We start from the raw sequence: 24,359 nt of genomic DNA, 5'->3' as shown, positions 1-24,359 counted from the left end.
GCACCGTCAGATCGATTCTAAAGGTGGAAACACGACGCTGCTCTGAGGGACATTTCTCTTCTTTTTAAGGTGAAACCGTGGATGTGTTTCCTCTGATCAATAACAAACACATGTAGTGAAGCTGATTGGCCGATGTACTGATCCATCACTGTAATAAACCTGTACTGTGACGAGCAGAGCCTGTGGTTTGTGTGAACACGCCAGTGACATGTTAGGCTTCAATGATGTGGACTTTAAAACGTCTGCTCTAAATGGATGGATGTGCTTCAGTTTGCAGAAATCATTCATTTAATACATTCTGAGACCAATTAAATTCATTTTTTTAAATATCGTTTTTGGAACTGAAACACCCAAAAACCATCAGGTGGTCTGACCCAGGGGTTCTCAACCTTTTCAGCCCGTGACCCCCAAAATAAAGGTCCCAGAGACCGGGGACCCCCACTGTACCTGAAGGTGGTTGAACACAGCCAGTCATGTGGAGACAAGGCCGTCCATTAGGGGATAAAGGAGAGGGCTTTCTGGGGCCCAGCCAAACTGGGGGTCCATGGAGGTCAGCAGAACCATGGCCCATTGTAAAGTGAAGCTGTGGTATTTTATATTTAACCGGAATTATAACCACTCTTATCAAAGGAACAAATTTTAATTTGTATAGTAAGTAGTTCTCTTTTAAAAATGTAAGTCCTTTTGTTGAAACAGAATTAAAATACATTAAAAATAGCAGAAATAGGTTAATAATGGCAAGAAATGGTGGGAAAAGTGGTGAAATAAAATTTTAAAAGTAGCAGAAATGGGTTAGAAATGCCAAAAATTAAATAAAAGTGGCAAAAGAACCCAAAAAAATCGCAAAGATGCGTTAAAGTAGCATAAATGGGCATTTTAGGTGGTGAAAGGGGATTCAAAAGAGGCTGAAATGGCGTTCAAGTGGCAAAAATAGGTGGAAATTTGGCAAAATGGGATGAAAATAAGTATAAACTGGCAAATAAAGGGTTAGCAGAGGCTGAAATGCAAAATATGCATATCAAATTATGAAATGTGGCTTAAAAAGTGGTAAAAGGGGTTAATAGTGGCAATAATGTGTCAACAGAGCCAACAATAGGCAGAGAGTGGCAAGATTTGAATTAGAAGTGGCAAAAACAGGCAGAAAAAAAGAGGTAGAAAGGTTTAAAATTTACCCAAAAAATGGGTTTTAAGTTGCAAAAATCTGTTAAAATTGATAAAATTGGTGGGAAAAGTGATGAAAATGGGTTAAAATGTGGCAAAATTGGTGTAAAGTGGCAACAGTGTAATTCAAAAAATGTTCTTAGTGTTTTTAAGGCATCTGGAGACCTCCTCTCAGTGTCACGTGATCCCAAATGGGGTCCCAACCCCAATGTTGAGAACTCATGGTCTAACCATTACTTTTTCTATATGTGGATTTTCCTTTTATTAAAACTACATGAAATTCTTAGGGTTTTTTTTAGTGGTTTCCTTTAGTGTTTTAACTCTCTCTAGGTTAAGGATTATGTGCTTTTAGTCTCCATTTTAACATTAAAGACAGAAATAAATCACCAAAGCTAGCAAACATTTGTTCACTTTAACCCTTAATCTGCTGTTTTACATTATTTTACCTGGTTGCACCACCTGACAGCATAGCTCTAGCTATCTCTGGTATTTCCATCTGTTCTTCTCTTTACTGGGCAGGAAATTTAAAAAGATGAAGGTTTGAAGAGGGAAGTATCTTTAACTGTAACGTATTTAATATTTCTGAAGAAAAGTGAATATTCTAAGAGCTTTGATGAAATTATTATTATTACATTTAGTGACGTTCCTTGTGGTTGTGTAGAGGCAGAAAATTATAAAGACAAATAAAACAGAAAATGTCTAACAATAAATAAACAAATAAATAAGAATTCTGGAAGCAATCAACACAATCTGAAGTCAAAAATCAGATTATCAGAATGCTCCAATAAACGCATTATTATAATTCTAAATTCACATCCAATCTAACAGCATTTATAAAACACAGAAACAGCAGAAGTCCAGAATAAATCAATAAAACACAGAAACAGCAGAAGTCCAGAATAAATCAATAAAACACAGAAACAGCAGAAGTCCAGAATAAATCAATAAAACACAGAAACAGCAGAAGTCCAGAATAAATCAATAAAACACAGAAACAGCAGAAATCCACAGAATAAACCAATAAAACACAGAAACAGCAGAAATGGACAGAATAAATCAATAAAACACAGAAACAGCAGAAATCCACAGAATAAACCAATAAAACACAGAAACAGCAGAAATCCACAGAATAAATCAATAAAACACAGAAACAGAAGAAATCCACAGAATAAATCAATAAAACACAGAAACAGAAGAAATCCACAGAATAAATCAATAAAACACAGACACATCTCCATACCTGTGGGAACAGACAAACAGCTGAGGGTTCTGCTGGACTTCATCGATCATCTCTCCTGTCTATAGAGAGCTGCTGTCATTAACGATGAGAGACTGATCAATATTAGAACAAACCTGATCAATAATAATATAGCAAACCTGATCAATAATATTATAACAAACCTGATCAATAATAATATAGCAAACCTGATCCTGATCAATAATAATATAGCAAACCTGATCAATAATAATATAGCAAACCTGATCAACAATATTAGAACAAACCTTATCAATAATAATATAGCAAACCTGATCAATAATAATATAGCAAACCTGATCAATAATATTAGAACAAACCTGATCAATAATAATATAGCAAACCTGATCAATAATATTAGAATAAACCTGATCAATAATATTAGAGCAAACCTGATCAATAATATTAGAGCAAACCTGATCAATAATATTAGAGCAAACCTGATCAATAATATTAGAGCAAACCTGATCAATAATAATATAGCAGACCTGATCAATAATAATAGAGCAAACCTGATCAATAATATTAGAATAAACCTGATCAATAATATTAGAGCAAACCTGATCAATAATAATATAGGTAACCTGAACAATAATATTATAGCAAACCTGATCAATAATATTAGAATAAACCTGATCAATAATATTAAAGCTAACCTGATCAACAATATTAGAACAAACCTGATCAATTATATTAGAGCAAACCTGATCAATAATATTAGAATAAACCTGATCAATAATATTAAAGCTAACCTGATCAACAATATTAGAGCAAACCTGATCAATAATATTAGAACAAACCTGATCAATAATATTAGAGCTTACCTGATCAATAATATTAGAGCTAACCTGATCAACAATATTAGAGCAAACCTGATCAATAATATTAGAGCTAACCTGATCAATAATATTAGAGCTAACCTGATCAATAATATTAGAACAAACCTGATCAATAATATTAGAGCTTACCTGATCAATAATATTAGAGCTAACCTGATCAATAATATTAGAGCAAACCTGATCAATAATATTAGAGCTAACCTGATCAATAATATTAGAGCTAACCTGATCAATAATATTAGAACAAACCTGATCAATAATATTAGAGCTAACCTGATAAATAATATTAGAGCAAACCTGATCAATAATATTAGAGCTTACCTGATCAATAATATTAGAGCTAACCTGATCAATAATATTAGAACAAACCTGATCAATAATATTAGAGCTAACCTGATCAATAATATTAGAGCTAACCTGATCAATAATATTAGAACAAACCTGATCAATAATATTAGAGCTAACCTGATCAACAATATTAGAGCAAACCTGATCAATAATATTATAGCTAACCTGATCAATTATATTAGAGCAAACCTGATTAATAATATTAGAGCTTACCTGATCAATAATATTAGAGCTAACCTGATCAACAATATTAGAGCAAACCTGATCAATAATATTAGAACAAACCTGATTAATAATATTAGAGCTTACCTGATCAATAATATTAGAGCTAACCTGATCAATAATATTAGAGCTAACCTGATCAATAATATTAGAGCAAACCTGATCAATAATATTAGAACAAACCTGATCAATAATATTAGAGCTAACCTGATCAATAATATTAGAGCAAACCTGATCAATAATATTAGAGCTAACCTGATCAATAATATTAGAGCTAACCTGATCAACAATATTAGAGCAAACCTGATCAATAATATTAGAGCTAACCTGATCAATAATATTAGAGCAAACCTGATCAATAATATTAGAGCTAACCTGATCAATAATATTAGAGCAAACCTGATCAATAATATTAGAACAAACCTGATCAATAATATTAGAGCTAACCTGATCAATAATATTAGAGCTAACCTGATCAATAATATTAAAGCTAACCTGATCAACAATATTAGAACAAACCTGATCAATTATATTAGAGCAAACCTGATCAATAATATTAGAATAAACCTGATCAATAATATTAAAGCTAACCTGATCAACAATATTAGAGCAAACCTGATCAATAATATTAGAACAAACCTGATCAATAATATTAGAGCTAACCTGATCAACAATATTAGAGCAAACCTGATCAATAATAATATAGCTAACCTGATCAATTATATTAGAGCAAACCTGATCAATAATATTAGAATAAACCTGATCAACAATATTAGAATAAACCTGATCAATAATATTAGAGCAAACCTGATCAATAATAATATAGCTAACCTGATCAATTATATAAGAGCAAACCTGATCAATAATATTAGAATAAACCTGATCAATAATATTAGAGCTAACAGTTAGCATCAGCCTGGCTAAATGCTATCAGAATAAACACATTTCTAGTTATTAATTAGCGGGAAGCTTCTGCTAACCTCATGCTAATCCACATGTGCGCGCGCAGACCAGACTAAACTGATGCATACTGATGAATGATGGAAGTGTTAGAGAAACTGATAACTCTATTAACCTGCTACACAGTGAGTTAGCCTCATTACCTGCTCTGAGATCTCACCTGGAGCTCACTGATCACATGACTGATTCTTCTTCTGCTGAGGAATTTTCCAGACTTTTACCTGCTGCTTTCACACATCAGCTCACCTTTTGACTTTAGGAGATAATTTAACCGGAGAGAGAGGGAAGTCTGAGAGAAACATGAAGGTCTGCCTGCGTTTAAGCAGAGGAAAACTCTGACCAGTCCTCAGGAGTTCATTCATGTGTGAGAGCTTTAACATCAGCAGGAGGATCACCGAGGAGCTGACCCAGCCTACCGCTGCCACCAGAGGGCGCCGCAGACACACGGGTGCATTTCCCCTCAAACCTCAGAGATCCATGCTTTTCTGTGTAGAATCAGGATTCAGGGGACTGGAAAAAATACAGAAATACTAATTCACAGTTCAAGGGCCGTCATAACAATATAAAACTTTACAGCCAAACCTTTAGATTCATTAAAACAAACACCAATAAAACAGAGATAAACTATAATATAAATTTTTAAAAACAAGTGATGATAGAGCAATAAAGCTCAAAGTTTAAATACTCATGATGTTAAAAGCCTTAATGCTGCTGGTAAAATAATAATTGTTTTTAATATGTAAGAGAAATATCTGTGAGAACTGATGCAGGTATTAAATTAAATAATTGTTAAAAAAATTATTAGAAATAACATCAACAACACTAAAGAAATAAACAGAACCCTCAAAGGAAGACAGAAGAGAAACAAGTCTCCATTTCTACACCGATAATCTGTTCCAAAGTTTACTAGTCCATTTCTACACTGATAATCTATTCCAAAGTTTACTAGTCCATTTCTACACTGATAATCTGTTCCAATGTTTACTAGTCCATTTCTACACTGATAATCTGTTCCAAAGTTTACTAGTCCATTTTTACACTGATTATCTATTCCAAAGTTTACTAGTCCATTTCTACACTGATAATCTGTTCCAAAGTTTACTAGTCCATTTCTACACTGATAATCTGTTCCAAAATTTACTAGTCCATTTCTACACTGATAATCTGTTCCAAAGTTTACTAGTCTATTTCTACACTGATAATCTGTTCCAAAGTTTACTAGTCCATTTCTACACTGATAATCTGTTCCAAAGTTTACTAGTCCATTTCTACACTGATAATCTGTTCCAAAGTTTACTAGTCTATTTCTACATTGATAATCTGTTCCAAAGTTTACTGGTCTATTTCTACATTGATAATCTGTTCCAAAGTTTACTGGTCTATTTCTACATTGATAATCTGTTCCAAAGTTTACTGGTCTATTTCTACATTGATAATCTGTTCCAAAGTTTACTGGTCTATTTCTACACTGATAATCTGTTCCAAAGTTTAATAGTCTATTTCTACACTGATAATCTGTTCCAATGTTTACTAGTCCATTTCTACACTGATAATCTGTTCCAATGTTTACTAGTCCATTTCTACACTGATAATCTGTTCCAAAGTTTACTAGTCTATTTCTACACTGATAATCTGTTCCAAAGTTTACTAGTCCATTTCTACACTGATAATCTGTTCCAAAGTTTACTAGTCCATTTCTACACTGATAATCTGTTCCAAAGTTTACTAGTCTATTTCTACATTGATAATCTGTTCCAAAGTTTACTAGTCTATTTCTACATTGATAATCTGTTCCAAAGTTTACTGGTCTATTTCTACATTGATAATCTGTTCCAAAGTTTACTGGTCTATTTCTACATTGATAATCTGTTCCAAAGTTTACTGGTCTATTTCTACACTGATAATCTCTTCCAAAGTTTACTAGTCCATTTCTACACTGATAATCATTTCCCTTTGTTGGATCTGTTGGCAGAGTAGGCGTCCATATCCAAAGGCTGCAGTGCTGGAAGACCAGTTTTAGGATCAGATCTCGGTCCTGACATTGCTTCCCCCACTTTCTTTCCCCTTATTTCCTGTCTCCCTTTAGCTGTCCTTTCAAAATAAAAGCATCATGTCCAAAAATATTCAATGAAGAAAAGAAAAAGATCACTAGATAAAACCCTACGGCTTTCTCCCAAACTCTGTGCTCCACATTTACAGACATTTATTAATAATCATTTTACCTCTGCTCTGATCACATCAATGAAGAACCAATGAAGAGGAGAGTTTTCAGGTTTCTGTACGCTCTGTTTAATGTCTAAAACATCAGTTTACATGTGAGTTTGATCTGTACAGACGATGAAGACAGGATCTGAGGAGCTGTGGTCAGACCAAAAGTTGACCCTCTGATTATTTCTCAGACTTTAGTGAAGGGCTGATAGGATGCTCAGGTTTAAAGCCAGGATCAGGATTTGTTAGCTCTAACAGGAAAAGAAAGACTTTAAAATGACAGTGTGTTTGGTTAATGGAGTTTGGTTTGTTTGTGATGGAGAGTCAGGACCAAGAGGAGACCTCAAACCTTGGTTTCACATCAGGAACCTGAGCACACTTGACCCCAAAGTCCAGGGTCTAAGAGTCCGGGGCGTTCGTAAACCCCTCATGTTGACTGTCCTGTGCTGACAAAGGAACTGACCAGGAGTTGTCAACTGTGGCCGACTATTTGGCAAAAATGGAGGGAAAAAGACCCCAACATCCCCAGCTTCACCAACATTCTGCTCTACAGCGAGGTTGACATTAGCACTGACCTCAGCCCCACAAATATTCAGCTAAATATCTCAATCGCCCCCTTGTGGCTGGCTACGGTATAACAATTGATCTCACTTTCAGAGCCTAAAAATGGCAGACATTTAAAAGAAAATTTAAATATATGTTTTAAATATGTTAATTAGACCAGAATAATTTTTTATTCCAGTTTATTTGAAAGTTCGGCCCCAAAAGGCTGGCCCTGGTACAAATGTAGCCGATGACCCCTGATTTAAAGCTTGAAAAACGGTCCTGAACATGAATCACAATGGATTGTGGGATATGTAGTTCCTCCAGCTTCACAGAAAAATTGTACCTTTGCCTTTTTGTCCCTTTGTGAACACCATAGTTCTTCTGAATTGAATGTTTCACAGTCCTGAGTCCTCAGGCAGCTGGTTAGCAAGGTTTATGCCTTAAAGCAGGGGTGTCAAACTCAGTCACAGCAGGGGCCGGATTCTGGATTCAGGACTAACCTGAGGGCCTAACAGGGTCACCTTTTTAACCAGAAACTGTCAACCTCATTTCACCTGTAATAGAAGATGAAAAAAGACTTAGCACAGATGACAAATGATTTTGACAATTAAAAAGTTAAAAAGATCAGTTTAAATGTTCATAATGTGAGAAGGATAAAAAAATTAGTTCAAAAAAGTCAAAACATGAAATTGAAATACAAAAATAATGTTTTTTTAAAAGGCAAATATGTTAGAAAGAAAATCAAAATAATGAGTTTAAAAGGTCAAAATATGAATAAAATTTGTAATTGTGAAATTAACACTCAAAATATGATTCAAAATCTTAAGTGAGCCTAAAAGGTCAAACTGTGGGATTATGAGGTCAAAGTTTGGAGTTGAAAATATGAGATAAAAAAACATAATAACTGGTTAAAAAGGCCAAAATATGACTTAAAAATTAGAATTATGAATCTTAAAGCAGAAACTATTATTTGAAAAGTCAAAATTATGAGTTGAAATGCTAAAAGTATGAAATTAAAAGTCAAAATCCTAAGTTTGAGTCCTAATTGCAAGATGCTTAATTGAAAATGTGAAATTAAAACATAAATTGATTTCCTTTCTCACATTCCTGACTTCTTATCTAAATATTTTTACTCCTTACTTTTTCAGATTTTATTACTTAACAAGGAAATCTTAAATCATCAGGATAAGTTCAGAGGAAATATGCAGACCTCAGACTGATGGGACAGTTAGAACAGAAATATCAGATCATCTTTGGGGGCCAGATTTAGCTGTTCCACAGGCCAGATTTGGCCCCCAGGCCTTGAGTTTGACCCCCCTGCCTTAAGGCCCTGTAAGAAGGATTTTCAGAAATCTCTATGGAGGATTTTACTTCCAGAACCAGAGCTGATGAAAAAGTGCCGCTGATCTCCACACCGACAGTCTTTCCCTCTTATTGACCGTCTCTGTTGACAACTGGCGAGCAGCTTGCTACTGACTACTGGGAAAAAATGGAGGAAAAAGGCCCCGACATCCCCGGCTTCACCAACATCCTGTCCTCTGCCTTTGGTGATGTCATCCTTTGAATCAGAACAATGATGTCATCAAAGGGTATTAACCTTTAAACTAACTCCGCCCACTGACTCAGACGGAGACGACAGTGTCTAACATGAAAACGCCCTCAAACATGACCTCTGACCTCTTTACATCTTTACACCCTCGTTTGGATCACTTTTGGTCTGATCACAACTTTCAGGAGCAACAGAGGGAAGACTCACACTCATTGGTCCAAAGATCAACCAATCACATCGCAGGAGGTCAGATTTCTCCTTGCTCTGTGGAGAAATGCTGATTTATCAAGACAAAGAAACATAAACAGAAGGTTTACTCATGCCTCCACTGGTGTTAGCATCTTCTTTGAAGACATAAAATCTCTACAGTGTTTATTGCAGTGGCTTCTCTCCACATCTGCGACCACAGAGGCCCGTTCTGATTGGTCGTTCAGGTAAGTGATGTGGTCTGGTATCTCTACATGCTGATAAGACTGAATGAGGACACATTAGCCACGAGCTAAGAGGCTAGCGGCACCTCTTTAACAGCTTTTCTCCCTCCTGTTGTCATGAACATGCTTCTAAACATGCTGGTATACTATCTAGTAAGTTAATACTGTGGGGTTGAATTCAGATGAATTTGAAGCAACAGAAGCAGCACAGTCAGATTTCCTTCAAACGTCAGAAACAGTACAGACCCCGCTGTCACAGGGTCAATCAGAACAGGTGATACGGAGGGCAGTGGAGGATCATGGGAGCCACTCCTCCATGTAAACAAACTCCTAAAGGTCAAAATGATCATGGCGAGCGTGCTCAGTGATGTCAGAGGATGATGGTCACAGTAAGCAGCATAAAACATGGATGAGGTACAGCAACAGAACAGCAGCTTCCTGTAAAATCCATGCTTCACTATAGAACAGAGCCGTCTCTGGCTTTAGACATGTCCGAGGTAATTTTAGTGATTTTTAATGAACGCAGACATTATGATGGGAGAAAGATGATTGGTTCTTAAACAAACGTTTCAAACTAAACGAGCACGTCTGACAGGAATACATCGATTATTTAACGGTTAAATGTTTGAAGCATATAAATACGTTTGTGCATCAAGCAGAGAAAGTGCTGCAGCTTTAAGTTATTGTCCATCAATCTGAGGATTCACCTGAGAGTCAACGACAGACAGGAAGTGACCACACAGACCTTCAAAATAAGAGCCGAGACAGAACAAAAATCAAGAGTTTTCAGAGCTGGTTGTAACTAAACATCAAGAGACGTTTAGAGGTCAGAGGTCACGCTTTAAACATGACTACATCCTGAAATCCAGAATACGTCCTGTTTCAACTCTTTCTCATCCTTCTCTGTTCGTCTTCATCCTTCTCCTCCTCTTCCTCCTCTCCTCCTTCTCTTCCTTTCTTCTAGTCTTCATCTCCTTTATGTCATCGAAGGACGACCACGACAGAAGAAAGAGAAGCATCACTGCTTTCTTCAAGGGTGTTGATCATCTCTATGATTGGCTAATCCGACCCTCATGACCTCTGACCTCGGTGTTAGTGATTGTTTGAACTCTTTAATCTTTGTTCATGTATTTACTGAAACTTCCTGCAGATATTTCACAATAAAAGCCTGCTGGGAAAGAAGAGTTATGGCTGAGAGTTTCTGGACAGCTTTTAGTTTGAAACATCCGTGCAGGAAGTTGAAGTCACAGTAGATTAAATGTCAGAATAAAAGCTCAGTTATTAGAGTTTTGGTTTAAAATGTTTGTGTTGATGATAGATGGAGACGAACACGGTTAAACTCTGAACTAAAACAGGATCAAACCCTGGTGAGGGTCTATTGCTTCTAGATTTTCTTCTTCTTAAATATTTAAACTGAATAAAGAGGAGCTCTGCTGCCCTCTGGTGGTCAGTCGGTGGTGTCTCAGTTCCTGACTCTTCAGCAGTTTAAGATTAAAGTGAGAGTATGCTGGAATTGTAAAGGACTTGTTAGGGACCTGCTGAGTCTTCAGGTCTCCGATTGCCGCTCACAGGAAGCTAAAGGGTTGTGCTGTTAAACTGCGTAGGATGTTCCCACCGCCATCGTGTCTCTTTGGTTTTAAACCAAACATCTCCGCGACGTGATGACCCCATCACCACGTCCGTCACACGTCGCCCACGTCAAACACCCTCATCAGCAGGTCCAGGTCTCCCACGCTGGCGGCCTGGAACAGCTCGGGTCGGTCCATCATGGAGATGGCAATCCTCAGGGCGGCCCAGATGTTAGCGGACATCTGCTGCTGGCTGCAGCGCTGACTCCGCCTCTGCTGGTTCAGAGCTGTCAGGAAGTTACTGACCGCCTCCCTGCGGGACCAGAAACAGGATCAGGAAGTGCTCTAAATGTGCTGTTCTACATCTACACCGCTGCTCTGAGCCGGTCCTGCTCACACGGGCTAGAGGAACAGGAGGTGTTCATCCTGAGACCTCAGATAGCAGCAGCATCCTAACCCCCCCACATCCAGGTGAACTTACCTGTGAGCTCCCAGGTTGATACAGCTGATCCCCAGGTTGTACCTGGACCGGATGAACCCAGGCTGCAGCTCCAGAGCGCGAGTGTACGCCTCCACCGCCTCCTCGCTGCGGTCACCGTTCGCCAACGTGGCGCCGAGACGGTTCCACAGCAAGTAATCCTGAATAGACAGGAAGTCACGACATCATCAGGGAATTTGGGTGTGCATGTCCTGAGAAATTTTCGAGAATTATTATGGATTTTCAAATGTAATTTTGAGGAATGTGTTTGGAGAATCTGAAAAGAATTTGGGGGAATTCTGCTTCAAAGTTTGGGGCCATTATTAAAAACTTTCCCAGGAATTTACATGGAATTTCAGGGTAATTTTTAGTGGAATATTTAGGCTTTATGGCAAAGCTTCACTGAAACATAGGGGGAATATTAAGAAAAATGTTGATGCCTTTAATGGAAACCTTTAAAAATATGTTAAAGAATTTTGGATGAAGCTGTAGATAATTTATTTGAAATTTTAGAGAATTAGTGTGGATTCTGGGAAATCAAAACTGTGTTCCAAACTAAAGCTCAGGTCTCAGGAGGTTAAAGAATATCAAGTTAAATGTTTGTATTTCAGGAATTCTCTATTTTGTCTTAAAAACATTTTCTCATCAAACCAAAAAAAAAAAAAAACCTTTGAAATAAAAAGAAGAAATAAACATGTAGATATGACCCGTGTGAACTAACCTGGGGTCTGACGGAGAGCGCCGCTGTGAACGCCTCCACCGCCTTGTTGAAGTCTGAGCTAAGATTAAAGAGAACGCCAAGACCGGTCTGGACATCTGGATCCACACAGTCCAGATTCAACATGGCCGCCTCCTGGAACAGCTGCAGCACGTCCTGTAGACCCGACCTGCACAGATATAAATGCACATAAACACAGACACAAATATATATATATATATATATATATATATGAATAAACACAAATATATATAAATATACACAAATATAAATAAAGATACCCAAACATAAATAAAAAATAAAAATATATAAATATAGACAAATATATATACTGTATATAAATGAATACACACAAACATAAATGACTAAACACAAATATACATAAATATACATAAAAATAAATATACATAAATATAAATAAATATACCCAAAGACAAACATAAATAAATATACATAAATACAAATAAATATACACAAACACAGATAAATATATATAAACATAAATAAATACACACAAACATAAATAAATATACACAAAAATAAATAAATAAAATACACAAAAATATAAATAAATATACACAAACATAAATATAAATACATACACATACACAAATATATGTAAAGCAATAAACACAATTACAGTTGAAACCAGACGTTTACATACACTATATAAAAAGGCACATAAACTTTTTTTTCTCACTGTCTGACATTAAACCAGATTAAACTTTTCCTGTTTTTGGTCAATTAGGATTACCAAAATTATTTCTATTTGCTAAATGCCAGAATAATGACAGAGATCATTTTTTAAACAATTTTTTATTATTTTCTTGAGAGTCAGAAGTTTACATACATGTCATTAGTATTTGGTAGCATTGCCTTTTAACTGTATGACTTGGGATATGCTTCCACAAGCTTCTCACAATAGTTTGCAGGAATTTTGGCCCATTCCTCCTGGCAGAACTGGTGTAACTGAGCCAAGTTTGTAGGCCGCCTTGCTCGCACATGCCTTTTCAGCTCTGCCCATAAATTTTCAATGGGATTGAGATCAGGGCTTTGTGATGGCCACTCCAAAACATTGACTTTGTTATCCTTAAGCCACTTTGTAACCAGTTTGGCAGTGTGCTTAGGGTCATTGTCCATTTGGAAAACCCATTTGCGCCCAAGCTTTAACTTCCTGGCTGATGTCTTGAGATGTTGCTTCAGTATTTCCACATAATGTTCTTTCCTAATGATGCCATCTATTTTGTGAAGTGCACCAGTCCCTCCTGCAGCAAAACAACCCCACAACATGATGCTGCCACCCCCATGTTTCACAGTTGGGATGGTGTTCTCAGGCTTGCAAGCTTCCCCCTTTTTTCTCCAAATGTAACGATGGTCATTATGGCCAAAAAGTTCAATTTTAGTTTGGTCAGACCACAGAACATGTCTCCAAAAATGAAGGTCTTTGTCCCTGTGTGCATTTGCAAACTGTAATCTGGCTTTTTTATGTTTCTTTTGGAGTAATGGCTTCTTCCTGGGAGAGTGGCCTTTCAGCCCATGTGGGTACAGGACTCGTTTGACTGTTGATAATGACACACTCTTACCAGCTTCAGCCAGCACCTTCACAAGGTCTTTTGCTTTTGTTCTTGGGTTGAGATGCACTTTTGGGACCAAAGCACGTTCATCTCTGGGACACAGAACCCGTCTCCTTCCTGAGCGGTATGATGGCTGGACATTCCCATGGTGTTTATACTTGTGTATAATTGTTTGAACAGATGAACGTGGCACCTTCAGGCATCTGGAAATTGCACCCAAGGATGAACCAGACTTGTGCAAGTCCACAGTTCTCTTCCTGATATCTTGGCTGATTTCTTTTGATTTTCCCATGATGTTACACAAAGAAGCAGTGTGTTTCAGGTGTGCCTTAAAATACATCCACAGGTGTGCCTCTAATTAACTCAAATGTTGTCAATAAACCTATCAGAGGCTTCCAAAGACATGACATCATCATCTGGGCTTTCCCACATTGTTTAAAGGCATAGTAATCTTAGTGTATGTAAACTTCTGACTTTGAAGAAAGTAATTAAAAAATGTCTAAAAAATGATCTCTCTCATTATTCTGGCATTTAGCAAATAGAAATAATTTTGGTAATCCTAATTGACCAAAAACAGGAAAAGTTTAATCTGATTCAATGTTAGACGGTAAGAAAAAAAAAAGTTTATGTGCCTTTTTATATAGTGTATGTAAACTTCTGGTTTCAACTGTATAAAAAATACACTTACATAAATATATATACAAATTTTTATTTATTTATTTAATTTTATTTAACCAGGAAAACCTCATTGAGATCAAAAATCTCATTTACAAGAGTGTCCTGGACAAATATATATACACAAACATAAATAAATAAATAAACAAATATAAACAAAAATACACAAACACAAACACGCAGAGAGAAGCAGGAGGGAGTTATAAACGCTGAACTGCTCCTTTAATCTGAAATAAATATTACCCATCATCCTCAGCACAGCAGCTGGGACTTATGCTGCGCTCCATTTACCTCAGATGTCTGAACTGGGAATGCCGTCATGTTCATCTGAAAAAAATGATTTCCCAGTAGTTTCCATTTGTCACAACCAGACGAGTTGTAAAACGATGGACGTCGTTCTGGCGTTAGCATGTCGTTGTTTTTAGCATCATTGACCAGCTGCTAGCTGATGAGCCTTTAAAACAACACTGAACACTGGAGAGATATTTCATTGGCCACTCCAGTCTTGCATACCTGGCAGGTGTGGAGGTTTGGGGGCCTCTGCGTGGCGTGGCCGGGGAACCCTGTAGCGGACTCCTGCGGTGGTGGACCAGGTGTTTGTAGCGGGGATTGTGGCAGATCCAGCGCTGCAGAGCGTCACACGCCTCCCGCTGCATGCCGACGTTGGTGAAGCTGACGGCGAGCGCCATGAGAGCCGGAAGGTTGTTGGGGCGGAGCTCCAGACACCTGCAGAGGTGAGACAGGTTAGCTTCTACTAGCTAGTAGCGGCTAACGCGGGTAAACGTCTCTGTATGGACAGTCCTGAAAGGCTATGTTTCTAAATCATGGAGCTTATTTATATCAGAAATATTCATCATATTTTAATTATCTATGTACGGTGGCCCTGAGGGTCCAGTGCAAAAAAACATAAAATGTTCTAGAGTTTCATTCTGGCTCTCAGAGATCCTCTCCAAACCACAGAGCAGACTCGGTTTGGTTCAGAGAGATCAGAATAAGAGCAAACAGGGAGTCTGACCTCTGCAGCGACACGATGGCGGCCTGCTCGTTCTCGTTCTCGGCCTGAGTCATTCCTAAAACCTGCCAGGCCTGAAATCACAAAGAAGACATCAAAACCTTCAAAACCCCTCAAATCCTCAGAGCGCTGATGGTTTTCACTTAAAGACAGGTGAACTCGTGCACAGGTCCAGGTCACCTCTGAGTCCTGAGGGTCCTGAAGGATGGCGGCCTCCAGCAGCAGCACGGCGGCGTTCAGGTCTCCCTCCCGGGCTTTCTCCTGGCCCTCGGTAAAGGCGTTGGGCCAGTCTCTGTACGGGTTGTTGGTGTTGAAGTAGTAACCCTGGATGACAAAAACCTGGGTTACATTCAGTCTCTGTCGATCGATCAATAAATCCCTCATTGATCCTGAAAGATGATCTCTGTCTAACCAGGATCAGTACGTTTGGAGGTCCACAAGGATCCATCCTCGGGCCTCTTTGGTTTTATATTCACAGTAAATAAAACCTCATCATTTAAGGCAGGGAGGAGATCTCAGGGTAGACCCAGGACTCTGGAGGGATTATATTTCCCATCAGGCATGGGAACCCCCCAGGATCCTCCAGGAAGAGCGGGAAAACGCAGCTGAGGTCGGGATGTTTGCTACTGTCATGGATCCAGTCATGGATCACCCTATTGTGGTGGAGAGGTCAGCGTGTCCCTGTGAACCCAGGAGCTATGCTGACAGAAGTACTGGCCTCTAGTAGAGTCTGCTAAGGTGTACTGGTCCTGGTTTAGGGTCCGGACTAGCTGAACTGGCCCTGGTGTAGGGTCTGGACTAGCTGAAATGGTATACCGGACACAGCTAACGTTCTCCGTGAGGAACTAGACATTAAAAGAGCCTTATACATTCAATCCTGATTGTGACTGTGGCTCTGATGGAGCAGGTCTAGGTGAGTCCTACCTCACCTGTGGGCCCGCCTACAGGTGTTTGATAACATGTTGGTGATGTAACACCTGAACAGCGTGGAGGGCGAGAGGAGAAGGGATTACTGCAGGATTACTGCTGATCACTTCAGAGCCAGTCTCTGGATTAATCTACAGATTAATACTCCCAAACATCTCAGGAATAATCTCAGATTATGACTAACTTCCTCACTCAGAGAGCAGCGACTCCTTCATGAAGAACAGGAGGAAATCTGAGTTCATGTTCAGGCTTCAAAGAAAGATCTAGAAGGGAATTTTCAGCAACATAAACATGGATTAAGGTGGTCCAAAGCCGTGGTTCTCAACTGGTGGGTTGGGGCATAAAAGTGGGTCACAGAGCCAGTTTCAGTGGACGTGAACCTGGAAAAATGATCAGTAAAAATTGTTTTATATTGAAGGACCCATTTCCACCCATCTCAGTCCAAACTGCTCCTGTTTTCATAGAAATATCTGATCATGATTTTACATTTTTTAGAAGTTTTGGTTGTGATCTGTCGTTACGGTGGTGGGTCCTGATGCTAGACCAGCCGAGAGCCACTGGTCTATGGAAGGGGTTTCACAAAACCTGTCCCTGGACCCGTTACAGAGTTCCTAAAACTGTTCTACTGTACAGCGATAAATATCAAACATCAAACTTCTTGATATTGTATGGTATCAGCTGATAATAATTCATAAAGGAAGCAGTCGTATCAGCATGAAACTGTTCATATTCACAGTCAGTATGTTGGCTGAATACATCAGCAGATAGGGATGTGTCCTTCAAAGAAAACTAACATTTACAAGGATTCAAAGAGTAGGACTGCATTGTTCATCTGCATTTGTTAGCATGATGCTAACACATAATGGAATTTTATTTTAATTCAAATTTAAATTAATTTCAACCTCCTCGGACCCAGCATCCACATATGAGGACATCCCATTTTGGTTTTCCTACATTAACCCAGTCATTTTTGGCAATAGAACTGATGTAATAATTGTTCAAAATGTCGGTTCAAGTTTAAGGTTATTGCCTTAATGCTGGAATAATTTGCTGTTTGGATATTTTAGGGAATTTACTTGGAAGTTAATGTATTTTTTATTGAAATTAAGAACATAAAGTTTCATGCTTTTAATTAATTTTAATTTTTTAATGCATTTTCATGGGAATATGGGGAAATTATTTCCAAATTTTTGGGAAGTTGGATTGGGAATTTGGGCTTCAGGATTGTCCTTTGAATTTTTCAGCATTTGTCTTAGAAAACTTTAGGGGGTTTGGGGTATTTTTTATTGGAATTTTCTGGCTTCATGGGGAATTTTCACTGAACGAACTGAGTACTATTTACAGAAATATTTGGGTACTTTAAAAATATGTTTAAGAATTTTCAAAGACTTTTTTTATTTATGGAATTTTTTGGGGGTTTGGAAAGGAAAATTTCCAAGAAATTCCTGTTCTACAACAAGACTGATATTTTAACTTATCTGACCGTATTTATCTAAGTGGGAGAAAATAAAAATGCTCTCCAAACAAAGGCTCGGTTCTCAGGAGGTTAATGTAATTTTTTTTATCTTTGATCTGTTCCCTCCCCTAACTACAGCTGTGATTTGTAGAGATGAGCCTTAGTGCAGAGCATTCTGGGTAAACTGGTCTGAGCAGGAGCTGATGTCTCTATGGTGATGGACTGTAAACAGAGGAGGATGAAGGTATGACCTCACCTTCTCCACAGGTGAGACGGAGGGCGGGGCTGGCCGCTGACCATCTGACTCATCCAACCAGTTCCTCCGAGCAAGCTCCTCCCACTCTGCCTGCATCTTATCCCAGAACTCCGTATCCGACTGGAAACACGAACACAAGACAGATCATCAGAACGGTCCTGGTCAGGACTGTAGTTTCTAAGAATGCATTTCCAATATTTCCCATGATGCAGCTGGCCTCCTGTCCAGATAGGGCTCACTTTAACTGCTATTTTCTCAAAGTGTGAAATTCATCTTCAGAATGAGCAGCTCTTTGATTGGCTGTTAGCTGGTGAAATGCACCATGGGAGTCGTAGTAAAAAGAGGAGGAAAAGTTTGGGAGTTCTGAGGGGTTATTCTCCATGGCTGTAAAAATACACACTAGTCAAGTTTAAGTGTTTTTATTTTATTGGAAAACTGAACATTAGAATAATTAAAATTGAAACAGTAACCCAAAACACATAAAACCAAGATGACTACCAGTCATTAAAATGATTAGAAACAGAGACAGAGGAGTCCTGGTAGGATGTTACTCAGAAAACATTAGAGTCCATCATAGAAAACTATCACAGATAAACATCCACTCATCTGGAATACATTAGTGATCAGTAAGTCTGTAAAAAGGTCCATGATGACAGGATGAAGCCGCCTTTCTCTTACTTCATATAAACAGTAAAATAATCCTCCCTCCTTAGTGTGCTCTGAAATCTGGCTCTTCATTAAAAGCCTGTCTCTGCCGTCTCCTGTTAACACTGCACACACAACATTTGCACCAACTTTGTTAGTTTGATGTCAAACTTAAATTCAGAGTTACTCTGGCAGATGTGACGGCCGTTTATGGATAATACTGGATCAGCTGATTAATCAGGCTCTAATCACTGACAGGTAGATCTGTAGGGGAGCGTTGTGATTGGTTCACTGAGCCTGAAGGAAACAAACTCATCGACACGAGAACATCCGATTAAAATGTCACTGAGCAAATCTGACATTTAATCACTGAGCTGTTGGAAACCACCGTCTATAATCATCTACAGTCATGGAAGAAAGTATTGGCACCCCTGGAGTTTTTCCAGAAAATACACCATTTCTCACAGAAATTGTTGCAATTACAAATGTTTTTGGTATACTCATGTTTTTTCCTTTATGTGCATTTAAACACACAAAAAAAAAAAAAACAGAAGAAAAAATACGAAATTGACAAAATTTTACACAAAACTCAAAAATGGGCCAGACAAAATTGTTGGCACCCTCAACTTAATATTTGGTTGCACACCCTTTGGGAATTAATAACTAAACCAATCACTTCCTATAACCATCAACAAGCTTCTTACACCTCTCAGCTGGAATTTTGGACCACTCTTCTTCTCCAAACTGCTCCAGGTCTCTCAGATTTGAAGGGTGCTTCTTCAACAGCAGTTCTGAGATCTCTCCATAGGTGTTCAATGGGATTTAGATCTGGACTCATTGCTGGCCACTTCCGAACTCTCCAGCTTTGTCTCCAACCATTTCTTGGTGCTTTTTGAGGTATGTTTGGGGGTCATTGTCCAGGTGGAACATCCATGACCTCTGACCCAGACCCAGCTTTCTGACACTAGGCCCTACATTGCGGCCCAAAATCTTTTAATAGTCTCCAGATTTCATGATTCCTTGCACACAGTCAAGGCACCCTGTGCCAGAGGCAGCAAAATAACCCCAAAACATCCTTGAAGCCCCACCATGTTTGACTGTAGGTACTGTGTTCTTTTCTTTGTAGGCCTCATTCTGTTTTCTGTAAACAGTAGAATGACGTGCTTTTCCAAAAATCTCTACCTTAGTCTCATCTGTCCACTAAATGTTCTCCCAGAAGGATTGAGGCTTACTCAGGTACATTTTTGCAAACTCCAGTCTGGCTTTTTTGTGTCTCTTTGTCAGCAGTGGGGTTCTCCTGGGTCTCCTGCCATGGTGCTTCATCTCATTCAGATGACCACGTATGGTCCCAGCTGACACTTTTGCACCCTGAGTCTGCAGGACAGCCTGAATCTGTGTGGAAGTTGACTGAGGATGTTTATCCACCATTCCAACTATCCTGCGTTGCATTCTTTTGTCAGTATTTCTCTTCTGTCCACGTCCAGGGAGATTAGCCACAGCTCCATGGTTATAAACTTCTTGATTATATTACACACAGTGGACAAAGGGACTTCAGGATCTCTGGAGATGGTCTTTAACCTTGAGATTGTTCATATTTTTCCACAGTTTTGCTTCTTAAGTCCTCAGACAGTTCTTGGCTCTTCTTTCTCTCCTCCATGCTTGGTGTGACACACACAGACACACAACACAAAGGCTGAGTCAACTTTTAGACATTCTAACTGGCTTCAGGTGTGATTTCTAGATTGCAGCACCTGTTACTGCCACAGGTGAGTTTAAATGAGCATCACATGCTGGAAATGAAATGATTTACCCACAGTTTTAAAAGGGGGACAATCATTTTGTCCGGCCCATTTTTGGAGTTATGTATAAATTTTGTCAATTTTGTCTTTTTCTTCTTTTTTCTTGTGTGTTGTTCCAATGCACATAAAGGAAATAAACATGTGTATACCAAAAACATTTGTAATTACAACAAATTCTGGGAGAAATGGTGTATTTTCTGGAAAAATTCCAGGGGTGCCAATACTTTCGTCCATGACTGTATTATTTATTATTTTAAAACTATCAGTCATGACAATAACATGCTACAGCGTTTCAAAAAAGAAGGGATTCAAAGAGAACGGACCCGGACTCTGCCGCTCGGTCCCCGTGAAGCTGCAGTGTCATCAGTCTGAGCGAGTGCAGAATGCGGGAGCTCTCTGAGGAGAGTCTCATGACATGATGTAGAGGGAGGATGTCAGCTCAGCCTGGTCCTGCTGGGGTCTGTTTCTGAGCATCAGCTGATTTATGAAACATTAAACCTCAAACTGCACCGAGAGCACATTTCCAGGACGCAGACATTCTGCTGTTTTATCGCCTCGGCAAAGTCAAGAACCTGAAATAACCACGGCTTAAAGGATGGGGAAGGTTTCATGGACTGTAGTGTCCTGTTTCAGCTCCTCTGTGTTTCAGGAGGGTCTAATGTCTGTTCATGAACCTATCGTGGTATTAACTTTATAAGCAGAGCCTAATGTTGACCTCTGACCCCATCTAAACCTTCCTCCTATAGGACAGGACCTTTACAAGTACCTCTACAGCAGCCTTGGCTCTGACAAACTCATCCTCTAGAGACTCCTTTCTGGCCAGCAGGGAGCGAGTCCGTCTGCGCTGTCGGGATGCCCCGCAGTCCTGAGAACACAGAGGAAGGTCAGCCAGCAGCTGTCAGAGAGGCGCTGAAGACAAACTCAGAGTCTGAACTAAAGGACAAAGTCAAAGTTTTATTTAAAGAGACGTTAGAACAGCTGAGAGGAGCTCAGAGGAGACACTGCTTTATCCCACACTCCCTGAACTTCACACCAGGGTTTGTTAGTGTCTCTGATAGATGATGATGTCAGATTTAACATGTTTTATTATTAAACAGTCCTAATATTTCAGTGGATAACAGTAGGGATGCTCAATGTTGAATATTTTACTCAGACCCCCTTCACTTCTTCAGTTTTTATGTTTCAGCCTGATGCTAACATTAAAGATAAGTCGTTTATTCAATTTAATCAACACTCAGTAAAGCTTTAGTCTATAAAGGAGGAGGCTGGGGTGGAGGAGGTGGAGCTTTAGTCTCTAAAGGAGGAGGCTGGGGTGGAGGAGGTGGAGCTTTAGTCTCTAACAGAGGAGGCTAGGGTGGAGGAGGTGAAGCTTTAGTCTATAAAGGAGGAGGCTGGGGTGGAGGAGGTGAAGCTTAGTCTCTAAAGGAGGAGGCTGGGGTGGAGGAGGTGGAGCTTTAGTCTCTAACAGAGGAGGCTAGGGTGGAGGAGGTGAAGCTTTAGTCTCTAACAGAGGAGGCTAGGGTGGAGGAGGTGAAGCTTTAGTCTATAAAGGAGGAGGCTGGGGTGGAGGAGGTGAAGCTTTAGTCTATAAAGGAGGAGGCTGGGGTGGAGGAGGTGAAGCTTTAGTCTATAAAGGAGGAGGCTGGGGTGGAGGAGGTGAAGCTTTAGTCTATAAAGGAGGAGGCTGGGGTGGAGGAGGTGAAGCTTAGTCTATAAAGGAGGAGGCTGGGGTGGAGAAGGTGAAGCTTTAGTCTATAAAGGAGGAGGCTGGGGTGGAGGAGATGGCGCTTTAGTCTATAAAGGAGGAGGCTGGGGTGGAGGAGGTGGAGCTTTAGTCTATAAAGGAGGAGGCTGGGGTGGAGGAGGTGGAGCTTTAGTCTATAAAGGAGGAGGCTGGGGTGGGCTAGAGGAGGTGAAGCTGATGAGTCTCCTAGTCCTGAGCCGTGTTTTCATCCAGCAGCTCACCTGTGAGGAGGAAATGAAGTCGAGGTCGTCGAAGCTGTGGATGTCGAAGGAGTTCTTATTCAGAGGGTCGGTTTTAAACTCTGCAGACCTGAAGGAAACAAAGACATGGGTGTTAGAGCTAAGGTAGTAGTAAAACCCTTATATCAGCAGAGTTTAAATGAGCCTTAACAATGCATACATAAAGACAACATGTCTGTACAGTCTTATTTTGGCGGGGTGTTGTTTGATTATGAAGATGTCCTATGATAATAATAAAAGATAAAACTTTACCAGAGCAGCTCACTGGACGAGTGGTGGGAGGTGCATCTCTTCTCATACCTCCTACGCCCTCCGTCCTCCACGTCCAGGTTCACGTCGTCCCACTTATCCAGAGGAGACGACAGACTGACTGTGAACGCAGCGATGACAGGATGTTAAGGAGCGGAGCGGACGCTAACGGAGCTGTGAAAACACGCTGGAATGACTGAGACTTAGTTGAACAGTAAATAATGGATATTAAAGTCCTTATAGAGTGGAATTATCACTGGTTTAATGTTTGGGTCATGTTCTGGTGGGTGTAGATGAGAAAGGACTCAGAGGTGAAACAGGAAGTTAAATTCTCATCACAGTAAAAGCACGGATTAAAATCATCTCTTATTTTGACTCATGAATGACACAGCTCGGAGCTTTTAACCAAATGAACGACACAGAGCAAAAATAAACCAGAGCTGTTTGGAGATAGATTCTTCCTCTGACCATGATCTAATGCAGCGGTCCTCAGCCCCCAAAATAAAGGTCCCAGAGACCGGGGACCCCCACTGGACCTGAAGGTGGTTGAACACAGCCAGGAACATTCCAGAATAGTCATGTGGAGACAAGGCCGTCCATAAGGGGGGAGAAGTGGGGGGGGGGGGCTTTCTGGGACCAAGCCAAACTGGGGGCCAACCACATCATGGTCCACTGCAGTGTTACTCAACCCTGCTCAACCATTGGGCCATAAGTGGCCTTAAAAATACGTCAAAGTGGTGAAATAGTCAAAAAGTGTCAAAGAAGTGGCATAAATGGCATGAAAAAGTGGCAAAAAATAAGTTACAGGTAGCAAAAGTGGCCAAAAAATGGTAAAATAGGGCAAAAAAATGAGACACTAAAATGGGAAAAGTGGCATTCAATGGCAAAAGGTAGCTCAAATGGACAAGGAAAAAAAAACAAAAAGCAGGATGAAAGAGGCAAAAACTGGTGGAAAATGGTGGAAATTGATAACACAAAAATGAGTTACAGGTGGCAAAATTGGTCAAAAACTGTAAAAATGTGGCAAAAAATAAGTAAAAAGAGACTAAAATTGGCAAAAGTGGCAAAATTGTCATTAACTGGCAAAGAAATGGTAAAAAAAAATGGGTGAAGAATGGAAAAAATTGGGAGAAAATAGGAAAAGTTAAAAAAAAATGAGTTACAGGTGGTAAAAATGGTCAAAAAAGGCAAAAATGTGGCAAAAAAAATGGGCTTCAAAAGCTGCAAAAAATAGATTAAAAGGGGTAAAAATGGGTGAAAATTTGCAAATCAGGGCAGTGGAAATATACAAACAAAAAAATAAAGGTTGACAGTTTAAGCCAACTGTACAAGAGTGGGAAACAAACAGATTAATGTTACTTGCAATGGATAATTTCTGAAGTTAAAGTTGACCTTTTTAAGGTTTTTAAGGGAATAATATTTCAATTAAAGACATAAAAGAGCCACAAATCATCATAAAAGAGCCACATGTGGCTCTAGAGCCACGCGTTGAGTATCACT

At 39.3% G+C, this 24,359-nt stretch overlaps 1 protein-coding gene across 2 annotated transcripts in view; it reads right to left on the bottom strand.

Moving 5' to 3' along the window:
• Positions 1 to 8,706: 8,706 nt before the first annotated feature.
• The window catches only part of LOC121519926 (PEX5-related protein-like), a 46,954-nt gene continuing 31,301 nt past the window's right edge, over positions 8,707 to 24,359 (bottom strand). For both annotated transcript variants that reach the window (XM_041803041.1, XM_041803042.1), the window contains 10 exons: positions 22,863 to 22,980; positions 22,593 to 22,680; positions 21,394 to 21,492; positions 18,184 to 18,303; positions 15,725 to 15,868; positions 15,548 to 15,618; positions 15,046 to 15,258; positions 12,287 to 12,452; positions 11,569 to 11,726; positions 8,707 to 11,400 (listed from right to left, as the gene is read on the bottom strand). In XM_041803041.1, the coding sequence (XP_041658975.1) occupies positions 11,202 to 11,400; positions 11,569 to 11,726; positions 12,287 to 12,452; positions 15,046 to 15,258; positions 15,548 to 15,618; positions 15,725 to 15,868; positions 18,184 to 18,303; positions 21,394 to 21,492; positions 22,593 to 22,680; positions 22,863 to 22,980 (1,376 nt within the window). In that variant the 3' untranslated portion in view covers positions 8,707 to 11,201. The remainder of the gene's footprint in view (positions 11,401 to 11,568; positions 11,727 to 12,286; positions 12,453 to 15,045; positions 15,259 to 15,547; positions 15,619 to 15,724; positions 15,869 to 18,183; positions 18,304 to 21,393; positions 21,493 to 22,592; positions 22,681 to 22,862; positions 22,981 to 24,359) is intronic.

Source organism: Cheilinus undulatus, linkage group 13 (assembly GCF_018320785.1).
Source record: "Cheilinus undulatus linkage group 13, ASM1832078v1, whole genome shotgun sequence".
Classification (NCBI taxonomy): domain Eukaryota; kingdom Metazoa; phylum Chordata; class Actinopteri; order Labriformes; family Labridae; genus Cheilinus; species Cheilinus undulatus.
The sequence above is the reverse complement of the archived record's forward strand: the minus strand, read 5'-3'. Positions and strand labels throughout refer to the sequence as shown.